The following is a 17,450-nucleotide window of genomic DNA, read 5'->3' as shown; positions in this document are numbered from 1 at the left end:
GTGGTGTGTCCTCTTGCCACTTTTGTTTGTGTTATACACTAATGAGTATCAATCGCACTATGAGGTAGACATACTTAAGTTTACAGATAACTTGTGTCACATTACCTTGGCATTCACAGTGATCTTGGTCTACTAGTGGAGGATTTTAGTGAATGGTGCAAATGTTTTTTTTTTTAAACATAAACGTGTCAAAAACTTAATAAATGAGCATTTACTTTTGGAAAAAAGGCTGTTGAGGTGGTGCAAGAGTATAAATATTTGGGCACATTACGTTTGATAGTAATATTAACATTGTGCAAAGGCTCATCAAAATATGTATTTTTATCATAAATTTAGATTTAAGGTTGATACTTCTTCTATTTAAATGTTTTATTGAGTAAATTTTAACACTGTCTTTTATCTGTTGGCTTGTGTCTCTTAACTGAAAAAAGAAACAAAGTTTACAGAACATAGTGAGGCACTAACTTTGATGAATTTGCCAGCCAATACAGAGGTAGAGCTTTAAAGAAAGCACAGGCAATCATGGCTAATGTCATCCATGCAATTTTTGCAGAATATAAGCTACTGCAATCCGGTTTAAGACAATCCTTGCCAAAATGTAGGACAAATAGAAGAATTAGGAATTAATTAATCCCAGCTTCCATTATCCTCCTGAATAGCATTACATGTCTCAGCGTTCACCCACACCCTGTTTGTGGTGTTTGTAATGTGTTTTTATTTTGGACTGCATTGGTATGTGTGTGGTTTATGTGATTGCATAATTCATTTCTGTTGGCTGCAAAGAAAGTTGCCCAATGGGCAATTACCTTGACTTTCAGTTTGAATGGCTTTCTTTCCAATTACAGCTATTCATAGGCAATGTGGTTGGAAAAGAGGAGAGAATATGTAAATACACTATCCTGGATCTAAATGCTGAGGATAATAACACTAACTGAGCTCTGACAGATTACAGTGAGCTAACTGGTCTTTAATCTCTATTACTGGTGTAATGTTTATGGTCTTGTGTAGTGACTCCAGTGATTCGTGCCAACTTTGATGAAATACTAAAGCAACAGATTCTCCAAGTTTATTGCCAAATTTCAGTGATAAATAGGCCAATACATGTAGAACTATGTGGTGGTGCAGTGTTAGGGCTGGTTGGTAGAGTGATAATTTTTGGCTAATTCCAGTCTAGTTAGTCTCAACATATAAATTCTTCTTTCTTCTTTTTCTTAGGGCTGTTCCCTTTCAGGTGTTGCCACAGCGAATCATGTGCCTCCATCTTACCCTGTCCTCTGCATCCTCTTCTCTCACACCAACTAACTTCATGTTCTCCCTCACTACATCCATAAATCTCCTCTTTGCTCTACCTCTAGACCTTCTGCCTGGCAGCTCCAACCTCAGCATCCTTATAGCGATATATTCACAGTTTCTCCTCTGAACATGTCCAAACCACCTCAATCTGTCCTCTCTGACTTTATCTCCGAAACATCTAACATGAGCTGTCCCTCTGATGTCCTCATTCATTATTCACTCCCAAAGAGACCTCAACATCTTAAGCTCTGCTACCTCCAGCTCTGCCTCCTGTCTTTTCTTCAGTGCCACTGTCTCTAAGCCCAACAACATCTCTGGTCTCACCACCGTCTTGAACACTTTTCCTTTCATTCTTGCTGATACTCTTTTATCACACAACACACCTGACACTTTTCTCCACCTGTTCCAACCTGCTTGCACTCTGTGGCTCTGAACCGTTGACCCTAAGTACTTAAAGTCCTGCACCTTCTTCACCTCTGCTCCCTGTAACCTCCATCCACCTGGGTCCCTCTCATTCACACACATGTATTCTGTCTTGCTGCGGCTAAGCTTCATTCCTCTGTTTTCCAGAGCAGACCTCCACCTCTCTAGATTTTCCTCCACCTGCTCCCTGCTCTCACTACAAATAACAATGTCATCTGCAAACATCATAGTCCATGGAGATTCTTGTCTAACCTCATCTGTCAGTCTGTCCATCACCAGAGCAAACAAGAAGGGGCTCAGAGCCGATCCTTGATGCAGACCCACCTCCACCTTGACCTCACTACGGTCTTACAGCTCTCATACATGTCCTGCACCCCTCTAACATACTTCTCTGTCATTCCAGACGTCCTCATACAATACCACAGCTCCTCTCTCTGCACCCTGTCAGACGCTTTCTCTAAATCTACGAAGACACAATGCAAACTCCCTCTGACCTTCTCTGTACTTCTCCATCAGCGTCCTCAAAGCAAATACTGCATCTGTTGGACTCTTTCTAGGCATGAAACCATATTGCTGCTCACAAATGTTCACCTCTGCCCTTAGCCGAGCTTCCACTACTCTTTCCCACAACTTCATTGTGTGGCTCATCAGCTTTATTCCTCTGTAGTTGCCACAGCTCTGCACGATTCGCATGTTTGATTCGGCATCTGTTTTTACGTCGGATTCCCTTCCTGCCACAACCCTCTGCATTTATCCAGACTTGGGAGTGGTACAAGAAGACACTGGCTTGTGCCCCCTTGCGGTTGCATTAGTCTCAACATATAACTAGACTACTCTAAACCTGGTGTTTTTATAGTTTTGCAGCAGCATTGAGACTGTTTAATGTGGAACTCTTCTTTCCTCTTATATCCTTTTGAAGTTGTTTTTCTAAGTTTAGATGATGGAGCACTGGCCCTGAGTCAATCTTAATTGCAGGTCAGCGCTAAACTACATAACCCATCATGCAATTCGCTACAGCACACATTATCTTCCGGGCCACTGCGTTTTATCCGGATGTTTTGTTTTCGACGTTGTGTGGAACCTTGGCGAGTCTTTCGTAGCAAGTATTTGTAACGTTTTGTTTCTTGGTGACACTGCCCATGGACGCTTTGCAGAGACACCGCTCACTTTATAAAGGAACCACTCCGCCATGGAAAGAAACATATCGCAAGGTGACAAAGAAAACGTTCATATGTGTTAGTTTGCTAGCTAGCGAGCTAGGTATCGCTTCACGTTTAACACTGCGCTCTTCTCTGTCTTGTTTCTGTGTATAACAGCGATGTGTAGACAGGCTGAAAAACAGCCGGTCGAGGCTGCTGGAGAGATACCGTCAGATGGGAGAGAGCCAGCACCGCAGCGGCTCCGGGGCCTCCATAATTGTCCAGGAGGTGATGGAGGAGGAATGGAACGCCCTTAAGTCAGAGAACCAGAGACTGCCCTCCCTGTGGGGCCCAGAGGGCATGGTGGAGGTCGGTCTGTCTGTGTCTGCCTCTTTCCCACTGTGTATCATTATTTACCTCATTGAGTGTACTTTTCTCCTCCCAGGCCTCTTGGCTTACCACCGACCCTCTCTGGGTCCATTAACCATTAACGTTAGGGCATGAGATGCATTCAATAATTACAGAGACCAAAGATTGACACATCCTCACTTATAGCTGCCTTATTCATCTGAGCTGTTTTCTGTCTTTTGGAATCCGCACGTATATGTTTTTGAGTTGTATAACAGTAGGTCATTTTTCTTTTCCTATGAACAGATGTTCAGTGTCATGAAAGAATATGATGAACTGTCAGTTATTGAAGAAATCCAACAGGAGCTCATGTATCATGGTAATACTTTACAATTCAATGCATCATTTCAGCAAACTCAACATCATTCTGCAGATACATATAAGTATGTATGAGCTTATTGATTTTACTTAACAAATATTTTATGTGGTTTTTGTTTCGGCTTCAGAAATGTCTATTATTGAGGAGTATGAAAGGAACCTGCAGTTTGAGCAGCAGTACATCTCATCTATTGTGGAAGGGATGGACGAGATGCATATTATTTGCCCCATCTGTCACTCGTAAGTCAAAGAAATTTATTTCTATTTACAAAAATGCAAATACAAATTGGTTCTATGTGTGGCTTGAAATTTACTTTTTTTTTTGTTGGTGTCCTGCAACTGTCCCGAATGCTACTTTTAACTGTCCCAGACTTAATAATTATAGTATCAAATCCAGTACTTTTTATTTTTTTTTACACTTTACAAAAATTGTCTATTTTAGTTCAGTAGTTCACATATCCAGTAACTGTCGATCAATGTTCTGCTAGTTATTTCCTCAGCTTGTCTAAATAAAAACTATCAACAGTTTTCAGTACTGTAGCCCACTTCCACTACTGGGGCAATAAAACTACACTGTAAATTTAAACCTTTTGATAGGACTATAGAGAATATGCAGTCAACAGTTTAGTTTAAACACTAACAGCTAAAATGTCAGTTCATGAAGGTTTTAATTTGTGTTCAATACATTTTTTGATCACTTTGTACTTGCAATTATATGTCTATCTGTAATCTGCACTGTTTCATGGTACAGCAATTAACCGTTACTACTTATTACCTGCCTCTGTGCCTGTGTCTGGAATGTCAGCTATATAAGTGAGAGCATAACAAATGGATATACAAGATACAGTTCAACGTGATACGATTACTCAGATGGCAACTACCTGTAATGTAAAATTAATTTTTATTAATTTGTATACCCCAATTACTATATCAATGAGGACTGGCTACATAACAAAATCTCCTTTCTGCACTAAAGTTCAAGAGCAGCAAAAAAGCCTCCTCTCTGAACTTGAACAAAAACTGAACATTATCACCTTCACGGAAGAGGATTTACTGCAGGACTGGTGGATTAGACGGATTTAGTTTGAGCCCAATAAACTTAAAATGGAATGAGAATTAGTTTGTCCATATCTAGAACAGAAAAGTCACAACATACAGTAGACTCACAGACTTGGTGAAGTTTAGGAAGAATGAACATGAAATTAGTCACTGTCACTGGTCCCTGTCTTTCTCTGTCTCCTGAACATACGGGATAAGCCGAAAGGACAAACGGTTTAAGCTGTATGTACACTAATGTGTTCATAGCTATGAGCGATTAAGCAGCAAGCTTGTTTTGGTGAACACGTGAAGGTAGATAGGAGATTGCAGCAGAGCTGAAATTTTAAATGTTATTTAAAATTTATGATCATTTAACGAGTCTTATTCATCGTTACCTCATGGAGCGTTTTTCTCGTGTACCTGAACAAGCTCTGATGTCGTCCGGTCCAGTTGACGGGACAAGTTTGACTTTACCTGAGCTGTCCGCCACTGCCAGGGAAATTTGGCTGAGCTCCACCCTTGCTCATAGAGAGACAAGACGCTGCTCCAAAAAATCTATTTTCAGATCCAGATACATTTCAGATACATACTAGGAACAGAGAATACAAATGATTTTTTTTTTTTAATTTTCATGTTCTAGTTATTTGTTTACTGCAAATGTTTTGGCTTTATGAGGTAATTTTCTTTTCTTTAAAATTGTCACAGATCATAATTCTATTTAATGTTCCTGGGACAATGGGACACTGTTAATTTCAAGCCCTGGTTCTATTTGACTGTATTTTTTTAATTTAGTAAGTGCAGCTAGAAATTGGGAGATACTAAAGAATCATTTCTTTTTAATATATAATATTACACTTTTTGGTTTTATTAGATATTGGAGACAAGCATAAAGAAATACACTTGAACTAATTTCTATGATTCAACTATATCATGATTCTTGTGTCTTATAGGAACAACTTGACCATAAACAGTCATTTCATCTCCTGTCCCTGTGGACTGTATATTAACACAAAGGTTTGTTTGTTAAACTCTATTCTATTAAAATGGTAAAATTAGGTTCGCTGGTTTTAGATGCCATGATCTTTAGAAAAAATAAGGCTTTGTACTATCCCTGCAAAAGCTGTGTTTTCCTTTAATCTATGCAAAATGCACATGTTGTTCATAATGGTTTGATTCAGACTGACTGACTGCCTTTTTTTTTATAATGAATTATTTTTTGTTTTGGCTAAACATCCATAAATTAATACAGACCTTATTTAAAAAAAATTATCTCCTTGGAGACGAAAAACTTGGCAACACATTTTAAAGTTTTCTCCTCTATCAAAGCACTTTCCTCTGTATATGCCGTAATTAATTGTAAACAGGAACTGGAAGTCAAAACTGGAACAAGGGTTCAGTTAAGTGAGTGATGGCTTTGTTGTGCGACTTGTCTTTAGAAAAGGAATGTTACACCTGATGTCCTGCGCCATCTTCTGGAGTCCAGAGTTTCGGAGCACATGGAGGACTGTCTCCACAATCCTACTTTCTCTGTGGCTCCAAATACAGACACTTCAACCAATTTGATGATAAGCTGCAAGGTGCATACAAAAACACACATTTGGAATTCTGCTCTGTTCTCTGTGTTTGCTCTTTGGCATCACAACTTTAACGTTTTTGTCTGCTTTCAGGTTTGTGATTACCTCTCCATCGTCCTGTAAAGGCTGACTTGACTACCATGAGAAACTTGGCTTGTGAGATTTGATTGGAGATTTTGTGCTTTTTGTATGTTTTGTTGAAATAAAGGCTATTTTTATATTTAGGTGCTGTTCTTTCTTGTGCCGTGCAGCCGGCCCAGCTACCATTTCATACCCATTGTCAAATGGAAACTCTTAATTATAATAGAAATAGACGAAACTTGACGAGCATTAGCCTGTTAAGTAATAGCAGACAATGAGTGGTTAAGGACATGTCCCCCAAGACTTCGGGGACATGTCCTTACTTTTCCCACAAGTCCAGCTTTTCCAAATTGGGCACTCGGCCGCAGTAACCCCACAGATGTAAGTGCAGTGCGTCGGTAATAGCAATTCCCAAAAAATATTTTTTTTTTATATAACGTTATTTTCAGTGCTTGTTGGCTGGTCGATCTCGATACCACTTATAGAGGGCAGTATTTTTCCAACACGTGAACGACCTGACCGGAAAACCAGCCAGTGCAGCGGAGGCAGGCAGAGGAAAGATGGCAGTCGCGGCAGTGGCTGAGTTTCAGAGAGCACAGTCTCTTCTCGGAACAGACCGGAATGCCTCCATTGACATCTTACATTCAATAGGTAGATCTAGACGAGGCAATATGGCTTAAAAAGAACGCGCGCTCAGACACTGAAGCAGTGCATGTTTTAAACAAGCTTAGTTTGAACATTTGAGTTAGCGTAAGCTTGCTATGCTGTTAGCTAGTTAGCAGCTAAGTTGCGTTAGCTAGCCTAATGCTGGCCGTCTCTTTTTCTTCTTGCTTGTACAGTGAGTCAGCAGCAGTGGCTAGTAGCCGGCTAGCCACGTACCGGCTAGCTTGGCAGATACGTTAGCTACCGGCTCATTCATTTAACGGAAATTTGGTTAACAGCTGGCTAGCTAAAGGTAGCATGTATCCTACGCTGTTAGCTGCTAACGTGAGTTAGCGACTTCTGGTCTTACCAGAAGTCAGGCCAACAAGGAAATAAATATGAAATTGAGTTGGCTTTCTTAACATTAACCTTGTCACAGTATTAAGGTGCCTATTGACCATTTGGGCCATTATATTTATTAAAGTGTAGTTACGTAGCTGTCATCATCGCTTATCGTTTAATTTGACAGTTTCGACTTTTCTTCGCTAGCTCTTTGGCTGCTTGCCACGAACCAATCTGTGATCTAACTTCTTAACTTCACCTAATGCTAGTCTCTCCAGACATACAGCTGAGGGATAAAGTGTAACATCAGCATCTTCACTGTTTGTGTAACCCAGTTACTCATGTCAGAATACATGATGGATATGTGTTTGTGTGTGTTGAAACTATCAGTGAAGCGGGACATTCAGGAGAGTGATGAGGAGGCTGTTCGTGTTAAAGAGCAGAGCATCCTGGAATTGGGTGGACTGCTTGCTAAGACAGGACAGGCAGCAGGTAACTAGAATCTAATGTTTGTATTTCATGTCACACAATCCTGATTTCACAATCCCGATCCAACCAAGACAACCCATTTCTTTGTCAGGCCACCAGTAAGAATCCTGAGTCAGTGTTATTGAAGTTTTGCTTTGATTGTTCTTAGTGAAGCCTTTTTGAAATGTGTTTAGATTTTACAGATGTAAAAGTTGCAAAACAGTTGCTGTTAATTTGTCTTCTGGCCATGTTACTAAATCTGAAATATAATGATTGAGATTTCCTAGTGTTACACTAAAGAATGTTTTTGCATGGGTTTGTAAAACTGCTCCACACGTCTTCACTCAGAAATGCTTGTGTTCTTGTCATTTTCTTGGTCAGATTGTTGTTGCAGTTAATGTACAAGGTAGCTCTTGTAAATGGTACTGAAGGCTGTTAATACCTCTGCTGTATCTGTGGTGTGGTCATTGGCCAAAGGAATAAATATACACAGAAAACTATAATTAAAATGCTCTGATACATTTACAGTATATTTAAAATGTTATGATAAAAAGAGCTGTTTCTTTTTAAAAAGCAAAGCAAAATACTGGGCATGAAAAGTAGTAGCTTGGATGAAATCTTTGTTTCTGCCTTACGTTTGTGCCATTGGAAATTTTGGAATCTGTTAAAGTAGAGGAACAGGAACAAAGTATGACTTTCTTCAATTTTGGTGGCATTATACAAACTGGCCTTAGTTCAGATTCACTCTGTATTTATAAACTTGACTTCACTCGAACCCCTAACCCTTTCAAAATCGCTGTGTCCTACAGAAAGTGGCATTTTGACTAAATGTTTTTTGTATTATTTGAAGTATGGATGTGTTCTTGAAATTCCTTTTTAATGATTTGGCATTACTTAGATCAGATGTTTGTATTCACAAGCTTTGTTAAAGATTGACCATAAGCTTGCTTTCAGCTGTTTTCACTTAAAGTATTCACCCCCTCTTCCTCTCCCTTCTCTTCTCAGAGCTTGGGGGTCTACTGAAATATGTGCGGCCTTTTCTCAATTCCATCTCCAAGGCCAAGGCAGCCCGGCTGGTCCGTTCCCTGCTGGACATGTTCCTGGACATGGAGGCCGCCACAGGTCAGGAAGTAGAGCTCTGCCTCGAGTGCATAGAGTGGGCCAAGGCTGAAAAGAGGACCTTTCTCAGACAGGCACTAGAGGTGAGACTTGGTGTTGGTGTAGAGCTTGTTCACACCAAGCGTTTTGTTCTGCCTGTGGAGCTCTTCGGGTTTGTTTGGGCAAGTGATAACAGGCCATTCATTCTCGAATAGTATCATATGTGCACAGAGAAACATTATATTGTGGGACTTGGAACTTTACTGAACTGTAGTCTTGTTTATTTTGGTCTTTTTTTGAGACATAAAGCAATTTAGGGTGACATTTTTGTAATTGTTTTCAGTGAGAGTGAAGCATATTGTGTGCTGCTTTTTGTGTTGCACCTTATCTCACGCTTCTCTGCTCAACTATTTAAAAAATTATTTATTTAAAAATACATTAACAGTTTTGTATTAACAGGGAAAATAAATGCAGCATCCAGCCAAATAAAGTTCTGTCTGATTAGGGACTTTCAACATTAAAAAACTCATGCAATATATCTTGTGATTCCTAAATATAAAGCAAATTTTGAAGAGACCTGTGAATTTTGTAACTGACATCCACCAGATCAGTCTACAAACAGCAGTTACCTCACCCCGTTCATATGGATATAATAATAGTTAGTCTATTAAGTCTCCCTGTCCAGTATGTGTAACATTCATTACTTTATGTCCTACGTGAAACTGGGAAGTTGTTCATCGTTACTTTCTGTATTTGAACTTGTGATTGAGAGGATCACAGCTTTAAGTAAAATCATTATTTTGTTGAGAAGAACTGAATTATCTTATTTCTAATGCGACACTGTTACAAGGGAAAAGTCATGGACCATTTGTAACCTGAGATCTACTTAACACTAGTAATTGGGAAAAAAAGCCACACTGTAAATTTATGTAGTAGAAATTTTACCCTAATCAATTCAATTCAATTCAACTTTATTTATATAGCGCCAATTCACAACAAAGTCATCTCAGGGCACTTTACAGAATAAAGTCAAGATTATAAAGATATATAAAGAGAACCCAACAATTCCCCCTGGAGCAAGCCATAGGCAACAGTGGAGAGGAAAAACTCCCTTTAACGGAAGGAACCTCCAGCAGAACCAGGCTCAGGGTGGACGGCCATCTGCCTCGACCGGTTGGGGTGAGTGGAAAGGGGATAGAGAAAAGAACAGAGCAACAAAAGCAACAACAAAACATCGGGCAGATTGGTAGGATCAGTAGCTTCACGCTGGAAGACACACAGCTTCAAAGCCGGGGGACACCTGCAGAAAGGGACAGAGAGAGGGGGACAGAGGAGGACAAAGACAACTACGGGAGAGAACACACAGAGTTAATAATCCAATCAAGAGGTCCTGTCAAAATCCAGTCACACCCCAGATTCGTTGAACAGTCTAGAAGCAGTGCAGGGGGATTCATTTCTGAGGGTTTTTAGACTAATTTGGCTGAGTGAACTTGATCAATTTTTCAAAAATTTTACTTGGTCCGAATTGTAATTAGTAAATATTTAGATGCACATTCAGCCAACTCTTCCAATGTAAAAAGTCATCATTATACCCAAATACAGGTTGCAGATCTTGAAATTGCTGTTGTTCTCTCTCCTCAGGCTCGTCTCATCTCACTTTATTTTGACACAAAGTGTTACCAGGAGGCCCTACATCTCGGTGAGTGTAGTGTTCATAATTTGTTAATAATTACAAACATTAGAAACCTTGATTCAAAGCTATAAATGGATAATCTTGGGTTTCGTTGTTGTTTCAAACCTCTGTATCATCCCATTCAATTATCATCCTAATATCAGTGGTAACATTTGAAAGAGATGGGTTTTCTCCTAATTGTGCCATGTTTCTTAAGAGCAAAGCTTTCATCCGATTTAAGTAAATTCACTGCAGTCTTTGCAATGACTCTTGACACTTTATTTGCTCACTAGGCTCCCAGTTGCTGCAGGAGTTAAAGAAGATGGATGACAAGGCTCTCCTGGTGGAGGTTCAACTGCTGGAGAGTAAGACGTACCATGCGCTCAGTAACTTGCCCAAGGCCCATGCAGCCCTTACTTCTGCCAGGACAACCGCCAATGCCATCTACTGCCCACCCAAACTACAAGCAGCTTTAGACATGCAGTCAGGTATTACTATAATTAAGTATTCACTATCTACACAACACGTGAATCAGAGTTTATAAACTGATTAAAAACTAACACAAAGTGAAGTTTCTAGGGTCTGTTAAACCCTGAAAACACACACACACATGGACACAAATATCAGGTTAAGTACACTAGTTAAACTGATATTTCTGTGTTTGTGTGTGTGTTTCCAGGAATCATTCATGCAGCAGAGGAGAAAGACTGGAAGACTGCTTACTCTTACTTCTATGAGGCATTTGAAGGCTACGATTCCATTGACAGCCCCCGAGCCATCACAGCCCTCAAATACATGCTGCTTTGCAAAATCATGCTCAACCTGTAAGTTATAATTATTTTTCCAGCAATTTTACAAAATTGATGAAGAGGTTTAATTTTTCAAACCAATCATTGTTGGTATTGTGTGTGTGTGTGTGTGTGTGTGAAGGCCTACTGTGATGACTTATAATATATTATGGATTTACTGTATTTCAGCAGCTTTAATTACCATGATTGGTTTTAAAATTAAACCTCTTCATCAATTTTATTTATTTTCCTATTTCAGGCCAGAGGATGTTCAGGCACTGACCAGTGGCAAACTAGCTCTCCGGTATGCTGGCAGACAGGTATCTTCCCCATTTTCTAGCAATTCATGCTTTAATTTCCATTTTAATGTATTTGTTGAACCCCTCCCCTAAAGAGCATGTGTAGCATGTGTAGCCAGTTAGGATTCTGCTAATATTGGGTGATCTAAATAAAGCAAGTACAGGGACATCTAGTGGTTTGGCAGATGTACATCAGGCCCCAGGACAACGATAAGTTAAGTGTGTAAAATTAACAAAATCTGCTTCCACTGTGTTTCCACTGTTTGTGTTTTCTAATTTCATTGTAAAAACGAACAATTTTCCTTAGTGTTCATCCACTGTTACTCTCCTCCTAATGATCTTTTGTTTATATCTTTCTTTAGACAGACTCACTGAAATGTGTGGCACAAGCCAGCAAGAACCGATCGCTCGCAGACTTTGAAAAGGTTTGTTATTCTGAGTTTGACGCTGTATGTTGCTGAACTTGTGTTTCTAAACAAGAATAGATCTTCTGTCTATGGAACACCTTCCATCTTACAATAATGTTTTGGCCTATTCTGTCACTTGTAATTACACTCTCCTGTTCCTTTCATTACCAAGGCACTAACAGAGTATAAAGCAGAGCTGAGGGATGACCCCATCATCAGCACCCATTTGACCAAGCTGTATGACAACCTGCTGGAGCAGAACCTCATCAGGGTCATTGAACCTTTCTCTAGGGTCCAGGTAATCTTTTTTACATTTACCTATTTAGTCAGATTGGTGCGGAACAATATCCAGGGTATGGGCATGAAGACAAAATCAATTCAGTAATTGATTAATGTAAGTAAGTAAGTAAGAAATGAATTAGTAAGCACACTATGTTGCACATGTATGTCCTTTATGATTGTGTTTGTTGTACTGTCTTTGACAGATAGCACACATTTCCTCCCTCATCAAACTCCCTAAGGTATGACTTTCTTTTTAAACTTTAATTCAACACTAATTGCCTATTTTTAGCTGCTGTTTAGTTTTATACAGTGAAATACCTAGAATCTAATGATGTGCATCTTGCAGGGAGACGTGGAAAGGAAATTATCACAGATGATTCTGGATAAGAAGTTTCACGGTATGAATCCAGTTTTTTTTAAGTAAACAATGATGGCTTGGCAACATGTGAACAGTAGATGAAAAGAGAGCTAAATATTAGTGTTTCCTCGTTGTAAATATTAGTTTTTATGGTCATATCCTGCAGATGGAACAGATTTACACTGAATTTAAAAAAATGAGAGTTCTCTGATAGGTTTGTAGAAGGAGAAATGTTTCTTTGTTTTGCTCCCCTAATTATCCCACCTCTTTCAAACTGACAGGTATTTTGGACCAAGGTGAGGGTGTGCTGATTGTTTTTGACGAGCCAGTGGTAGACAAGACATACGAGGCGGCCCTGGAGACAATTCAGAACATGAGTAAAGTGGTCGACTCACTCTACAACAAAGCCAAGAAGCTAACATAAGGTCAGTCTGCAGTACAACTGTTGAATAATGCTGGTTTGTTAATTTGCCCCATTATACATTTCTGTGCACAGACGAAAACAGTAAGTATATATTGACCTTCCATTGATAAGATGGAACATGACCGATGGTGTTTTCACATTTAGTTCTCCTTAAACAAACCAAAGTCGCTCTCCTTTGAGCTTCCTATGTACCTATGCAATCTATGCAGAATCTACGCAAGTGGCCTCTGCTGTTGTGAGCATTTATAGTTGGGCGCTGGTGTGTCTGTGTAGAGCTCTAATTACACCGCCAAACTGCTAATTGATGGTGGGGGTTCTTTGCCACTGTGCTGAGTTTCTTTAAGTGTTCTTACACAGTTGTTGTTTTTTTTTTTGTTTTTTTTGTTCTACAAACAATAGGGACTGAACCTGACCAGATTATATTAAGTTGGAGATAAAAGATACTGACGAGCAGTTAGAGTTATTGAAATTACATTGAGACAGGAAAGAAAGTGATTATCAGAGGAGTTGGTCTATACACTGAACTAATTAAGGCAGAAGGACCGAGTGCACCGTTATAGTTTTTGCTGCCTGTGTCACTACTCGCAAAGTTTTTGGGCAGGTGCCATTCAGGCTATGGCATAAGGTTTGGGGCTATGCAGAACCAAGATCTACTGAGTAGTAGGGCTCCAAAAAGTTAGGACACTGTGTAGACGTAAATAAAAACTGACTGGATTGATTTGCAAATCATGACATGTCAGATCTAGAAACTGAGAGATTTTATTATTTCATGGAAAATGTTACTTATTTTAAATTTGATGGCACCGACACATCTAAAAAATGTTGGACTAGCAGCAAAATAAAGGCTGGATAAGTCATAAAAATACAAATGGAGCAGTATTTGACACCTAATTAGGTTGATTGGCAACAGTTAAGTAACATGACTGAGTATAAAAGGAGCCTTTCCAATGTAAAGATGGTCAGATGTTCACCAATCTGTGACAAACTGCGTCTAAAGATTGTGAAGCAATTTCAGAAAAATCTTCCTCAATGTAAAATTGTGAAGATCCCACCATCTATAGTATATAATTTCATCAAAAGGTTCAGAGAATCAGGAGGAATCTCTGCGCAAGGGACAAGGCCGAAGGTCAAAACTGGATGCATGTGATGTTTGGGCATTAAAAACAGGTATGATTGTCTACTGGGCATCACCGCATGGGCTCAGGAACACTTCCAAATATCACTGTCCGTGAACACACTTACATTTTGTACAATCCACAAATGTAAGTTAAAGCTGCATCATGCAAAAAAGAAGCCGTATAAGAACACATTGCAGAAATGCGAAAACTTTTTTCTACTGGGACAAGAAGCTACTACAGTATCTCTTCTGTTTGAAGTCTCAACCTGGACAGACATTGCGCAGTGTTGTTACCACAATCCACTACTACAAACAAAAGAATCACTGGGTTGAAAGAACTTCAAAAACCTTGTGCTCATCAGCCATAAATGAATTAAGCTTTTCATTTTTTATTTTTTTTTACAGTTTATAATTCAAATGAAGAGACCTAACCTATTATTATAGACACTGAAAATATACTTCACATAGTTCCACGATAAACTTTGGATCAGCACAACTTAATTACAATAGAGGTAGTCACAGATATAGTAGTGTGGCTGTGGAGAGCTTATGTTGTGATAGACAATGTATAGGTTTTCATGTTTTTAATATATGTTCTACATTTTTTGTCTGTCACAAATCAAGTTTCAGAAAAACACCCAAACATTTGAAAAACTATAATAATGTAGAACAATTAAATATTTTCATGCAAAGTGTTTATTATATACAGGGGCTTTACATGGACTTAAGTAACCGGTTTACTTTTACTACCGGTTACTCTCTGTTAAGGTGTTTTTTTAATTGTTCCATAAATGTGGAAGCTGGTTTCCAAAATCGGGGCAGACAATTAGGAAAGCCTGATTTCCCCAAGTAGATTTCTCCAATTGGCAAACTGCTTTCTCCTAGTGGCAAACTGCTCTGCTATGTAAATGCATAACCAGGTTTCTAATTAGTTTTCCTCCACGTGCATGTGTGATACATGTGCAAGAGGCTGCAGATGGGAACAAGCAGCTGAATGAAAGGAGAGGTCAGGGTAAAGCAAAGTTCAACCATTATCTGAGAATATCTAACTGGCACCAAGTGCATTTTAGAAGTCTAAAGTAGTCTTTGTCCACCTGATTAGTTTTTTTCCAGACAGTTTGTGATGTTGATGAACTGCATGTGTCTCCCCCCTGTAACTCTGCAGCAGCGTAAATCCAGCCCCAATCAAAAGAAAGTTAAATTTACAGTCACTATATATTTAAAATCTTTTAGTTGTCCTTCCAATATAAGTCAGAGCTGGAGGAGAAATTATATTGCTCGTCCGCTGCTTGCATTTATAGATTTAGTAGCTTAGTTAAGTGCATGTAAACACAGTCATATGCTTGCACATATCCAAAGCAGCCCCCTCACTGAAACTGTTTCTTATTGAGAGCTGTGCAATATGACAATTTGCACATATGCACATATTTGATTCCCATTTATTTGAAATGGCAGAGTAAATGATTTGTTTAGCAACATAATATTCAATGCACATTCCACTCGTACAAAAGTTCTTTTATCAGAAATTCATCTTAATTTTTTATTATCAATGGTGTATGCCAACTTGTTTTTCTATATAAATTTTTTTTTTACTTGTAACTTTTTTAATAAACTGCTTGCCCATTTTTGCTACATCTAAAGATGAAGCAACATCTGTACATGTTATGTGCATTGATATTAATTTAGATTAGAGTTATGTTTTGCACCCAACTGTGTATCGTCTGATGGTGGAAAAGCATCAGTTGTTTCATATTATACTCTATTATTTCTTTCATTGCATCACAGGTCACACTGCTTTTGGCAGCCTGACACAGGTGCAGTCAGCGTAGCTACAGAAACACAGATGGAGAAGAGTGTAGGTGAATGAACACAAGTAGATTGCGTTTTGAAAGATTTCATTTACTTGTGCCGAGCAACTAAAGCTGCATTAGAAACATCTGTTCTGTGTAGGCAGGGGTGAGGAAGAATTTCTTTTATTTATTTATGCTTGATTATTAGCTAGCTGCCCAGCTATAGCTGCCAAAACGCTACTGGGAGCTACTGGCAACTTTTGGGTGGAATGTTGTTCAGTTTAGTCGTTGTGTATCACTCAACCTACCTTACATTTTACGTTGTTAGTTGTGTTGCATGACAAATGTGTTACTGATGTGTTACATCTTTTAAAAAATGAAGTTAGTGCAACCAAAAGCCGTAGACCCTGTACCCTGTGTCCTTTGGGTTCAACACACCTGTGCCAACAACACACAAACCACCTCTACATTTTACACAATAATCATGTTAAACAAGTAATAAGATAATATTGAGATTAGAGCCACACAAGTATGTGTGTGTATATGGATGTTGTGTATATTGTGACACACTTAATTGAAGTTTTGCACAAAGGTTCTGAGGAGTAAGCACCATTTGGTCAATTATATAATTTTAATTAGAATTAGAAATTAACCTTCCTGTGTGGTAATTTGAAATATCGCACAGCCCCACTCTACTGTTTTGGGTTGAGAAGAGCTGTCACTTGGAACATGAGGTACATTAGCAATAGGTTAAGTGAACTTAGAGCACTTTGCTTAAATTGCACATTCTGAACACAAACCTTAAAGTGAACCATAAAGCAATCTGTGCTGAGACCACCTACCGAGTTCATTTAAGTTTGGCTAGCTCCAGAGGGGTCCGTGTTCATTTGGTGCTTACTGTGTATATGCCTATAAATGTCTACATTATTTTCCCACTACCTTTGTTTTATCCCCTCACAGAGAGCAAAACCATCTGTCCCCCTCTCTGGAGCGACGCTGGCCAGTCACAACTCTTGTCGATCGCTCACTTTCAGCCTTGGAGGGTTGAGGGGAAGAGGTCGAGAAGGTTACACTCACTCATTATTTCGGAAAGCAAATCAACCAGCTGACTAACTGACAGCAACCCAACAGAACAAAAAAACTTGACAGTTTGGACATGCTGCTGTTCCTCCTAGTTGCACCAGTCCTCAGCCCTCTTCTCTCCCTCCCTCCTGTCACTGTCTCTTCCTTCCACTCTGACTGGGTTGATCTGACACAAAGTGCTCCTCCCTATGGACAAATCCAGGCACTGCGCACCCCCCTACCATCCTACCACTTTCTACTGTATGTAAAAACAAAAAAAAAAAAAAAAAAAAAAAGGACAAGCCTCCCTTTCTTCTTTTTGTTTTCCTGTTTCTCTCTGCGCTGGCCATCAGGGAATCTTGTAAAATAACAATAAAGAAAACATATACAGTACTTATACATAAATGTATTATAACAAAAAAAAAAA

General features: G+C 39.1%; 2 protein-coding genes across 2 annotated transcripts; both read left to right on the top strand.

Moving 5' to 3' along the window:
- Positions 1-2,759: 2,759 nt before the first annotated feature.
- Positions 2,760-6,417, top strand: rpain (RPA interacting protein). Its single transcript, XM_067476898.1, has 7 exons — positions 2,760-2,927; positions 3,033-3,224; positions 3,510-3,582; positions 3,710-3,821; positions 5,570-5,633; positions 6,056-6,196; positions 6,287-6,417. The coding sequence occupies exons 1-7, from the start codon at positions 2,856-2,858 to the stop codon at positions 6,314-6,316; spliced, it is 684 nt and encodes a 227-aa protein (XP_067332999.1). The 5' UTR covers positions 2,760-2,855; the 3' UTR covers positions 6,317-6,417.
- A 353-nt stretch (positions 6,418-6,770) lies between these two features.
- Positions 6,771-17,416, top strand: LOC137099717 (26S proteasome non-ATPase regulatory subunit 11A). The gene is made up of 13 exons (XM_067476895.1): positions 6,771-6,925; positions 7,649-7,750; positions 8,732-8,928; positions 10,466-10,523; positions 10,790-10,984; positions 11,176-11,320; positions 11,544-11,604; positions 11,946-12,008; positions 12,163-12,288; positions 12,476-12,511; positions 12,619-12,670; positions 12,912-13,055; positions 16,922-17,416. The coding sequence occupies exons 1-12, from the start codon at positions 6,835-6,837 to the stop codon at positions 13,052-13,054; spliced, it is 1,269 nt and encodes a 422-aa protein (XP_067332996.1). The 5' UTR covers positions 6,771-6,834; the 3' UTR covers position 13,055; positions 16,922-17,416.
- The last annotated feature ends 34 nt before the right edge of the window (positions 17,417-17,450 follow it).

The sequence above is a fragment of the Channa argus genome, chromosome 15, assembly GCF_033026475.1.
Source record: "Channa argus isolate prfri chromosome 15, Channa argus male v1.0, whole genome shotgun sequence".
Classification (NCBI taxonomy): domain Eukaryota; kingdom Metazoa; phylum Chordata; class Actinopteri; order Anabantiformes; family Channidae; genus Channa; species Channa argus.
Note: the sequence above shows the minus strand (reverse complement) of the source record. Positions and strands in the feature narration are given on the sequence as shown.

Coding starts and splice junctions, on each gene's coding strand:
- LOC137099717 (XM_067476895.1), top strand. CDS start 6,835: ATGGCAGTCGCGGCAGTGGCTGAGTTTCAGAGAGCACAGTCTCTTCTC. Junction 11,321..11,543: donor TGCAAAATCATGCTCAACCT/GTAAGTTATAAT, acceptor TTCCTATTTCAG/GCCAGAGGATGTTCAGGCAC. Junction 12,671..12,911: donor TCTGGATAAGAAGTTTCACG/GTATGAATCCAG, acceptor TCAAACTGACAG/GTATTTTGGACCAAGGTGAG.
- rpain (XM_067476898.1), top strand. CDS start 2,856: ATGGACGCTTTGCAGAGACACCGCTCACTTTATAAAGGAACCACTCCG. Junction 5,634..6,055: donor GACTGTATATTAACACAAAG/GTTTGTTTGTTA, acceptor ACTTGTCTTTAG/AAAAGGAATGTTACACCTGA. Junction 6,197..6,286: donor ATTTGATGATAAGCTGCAAG/GTGCATACAAAA, acceptor GTCTGCTTTCAG/GTTTGTGATTACCTCTCCAT.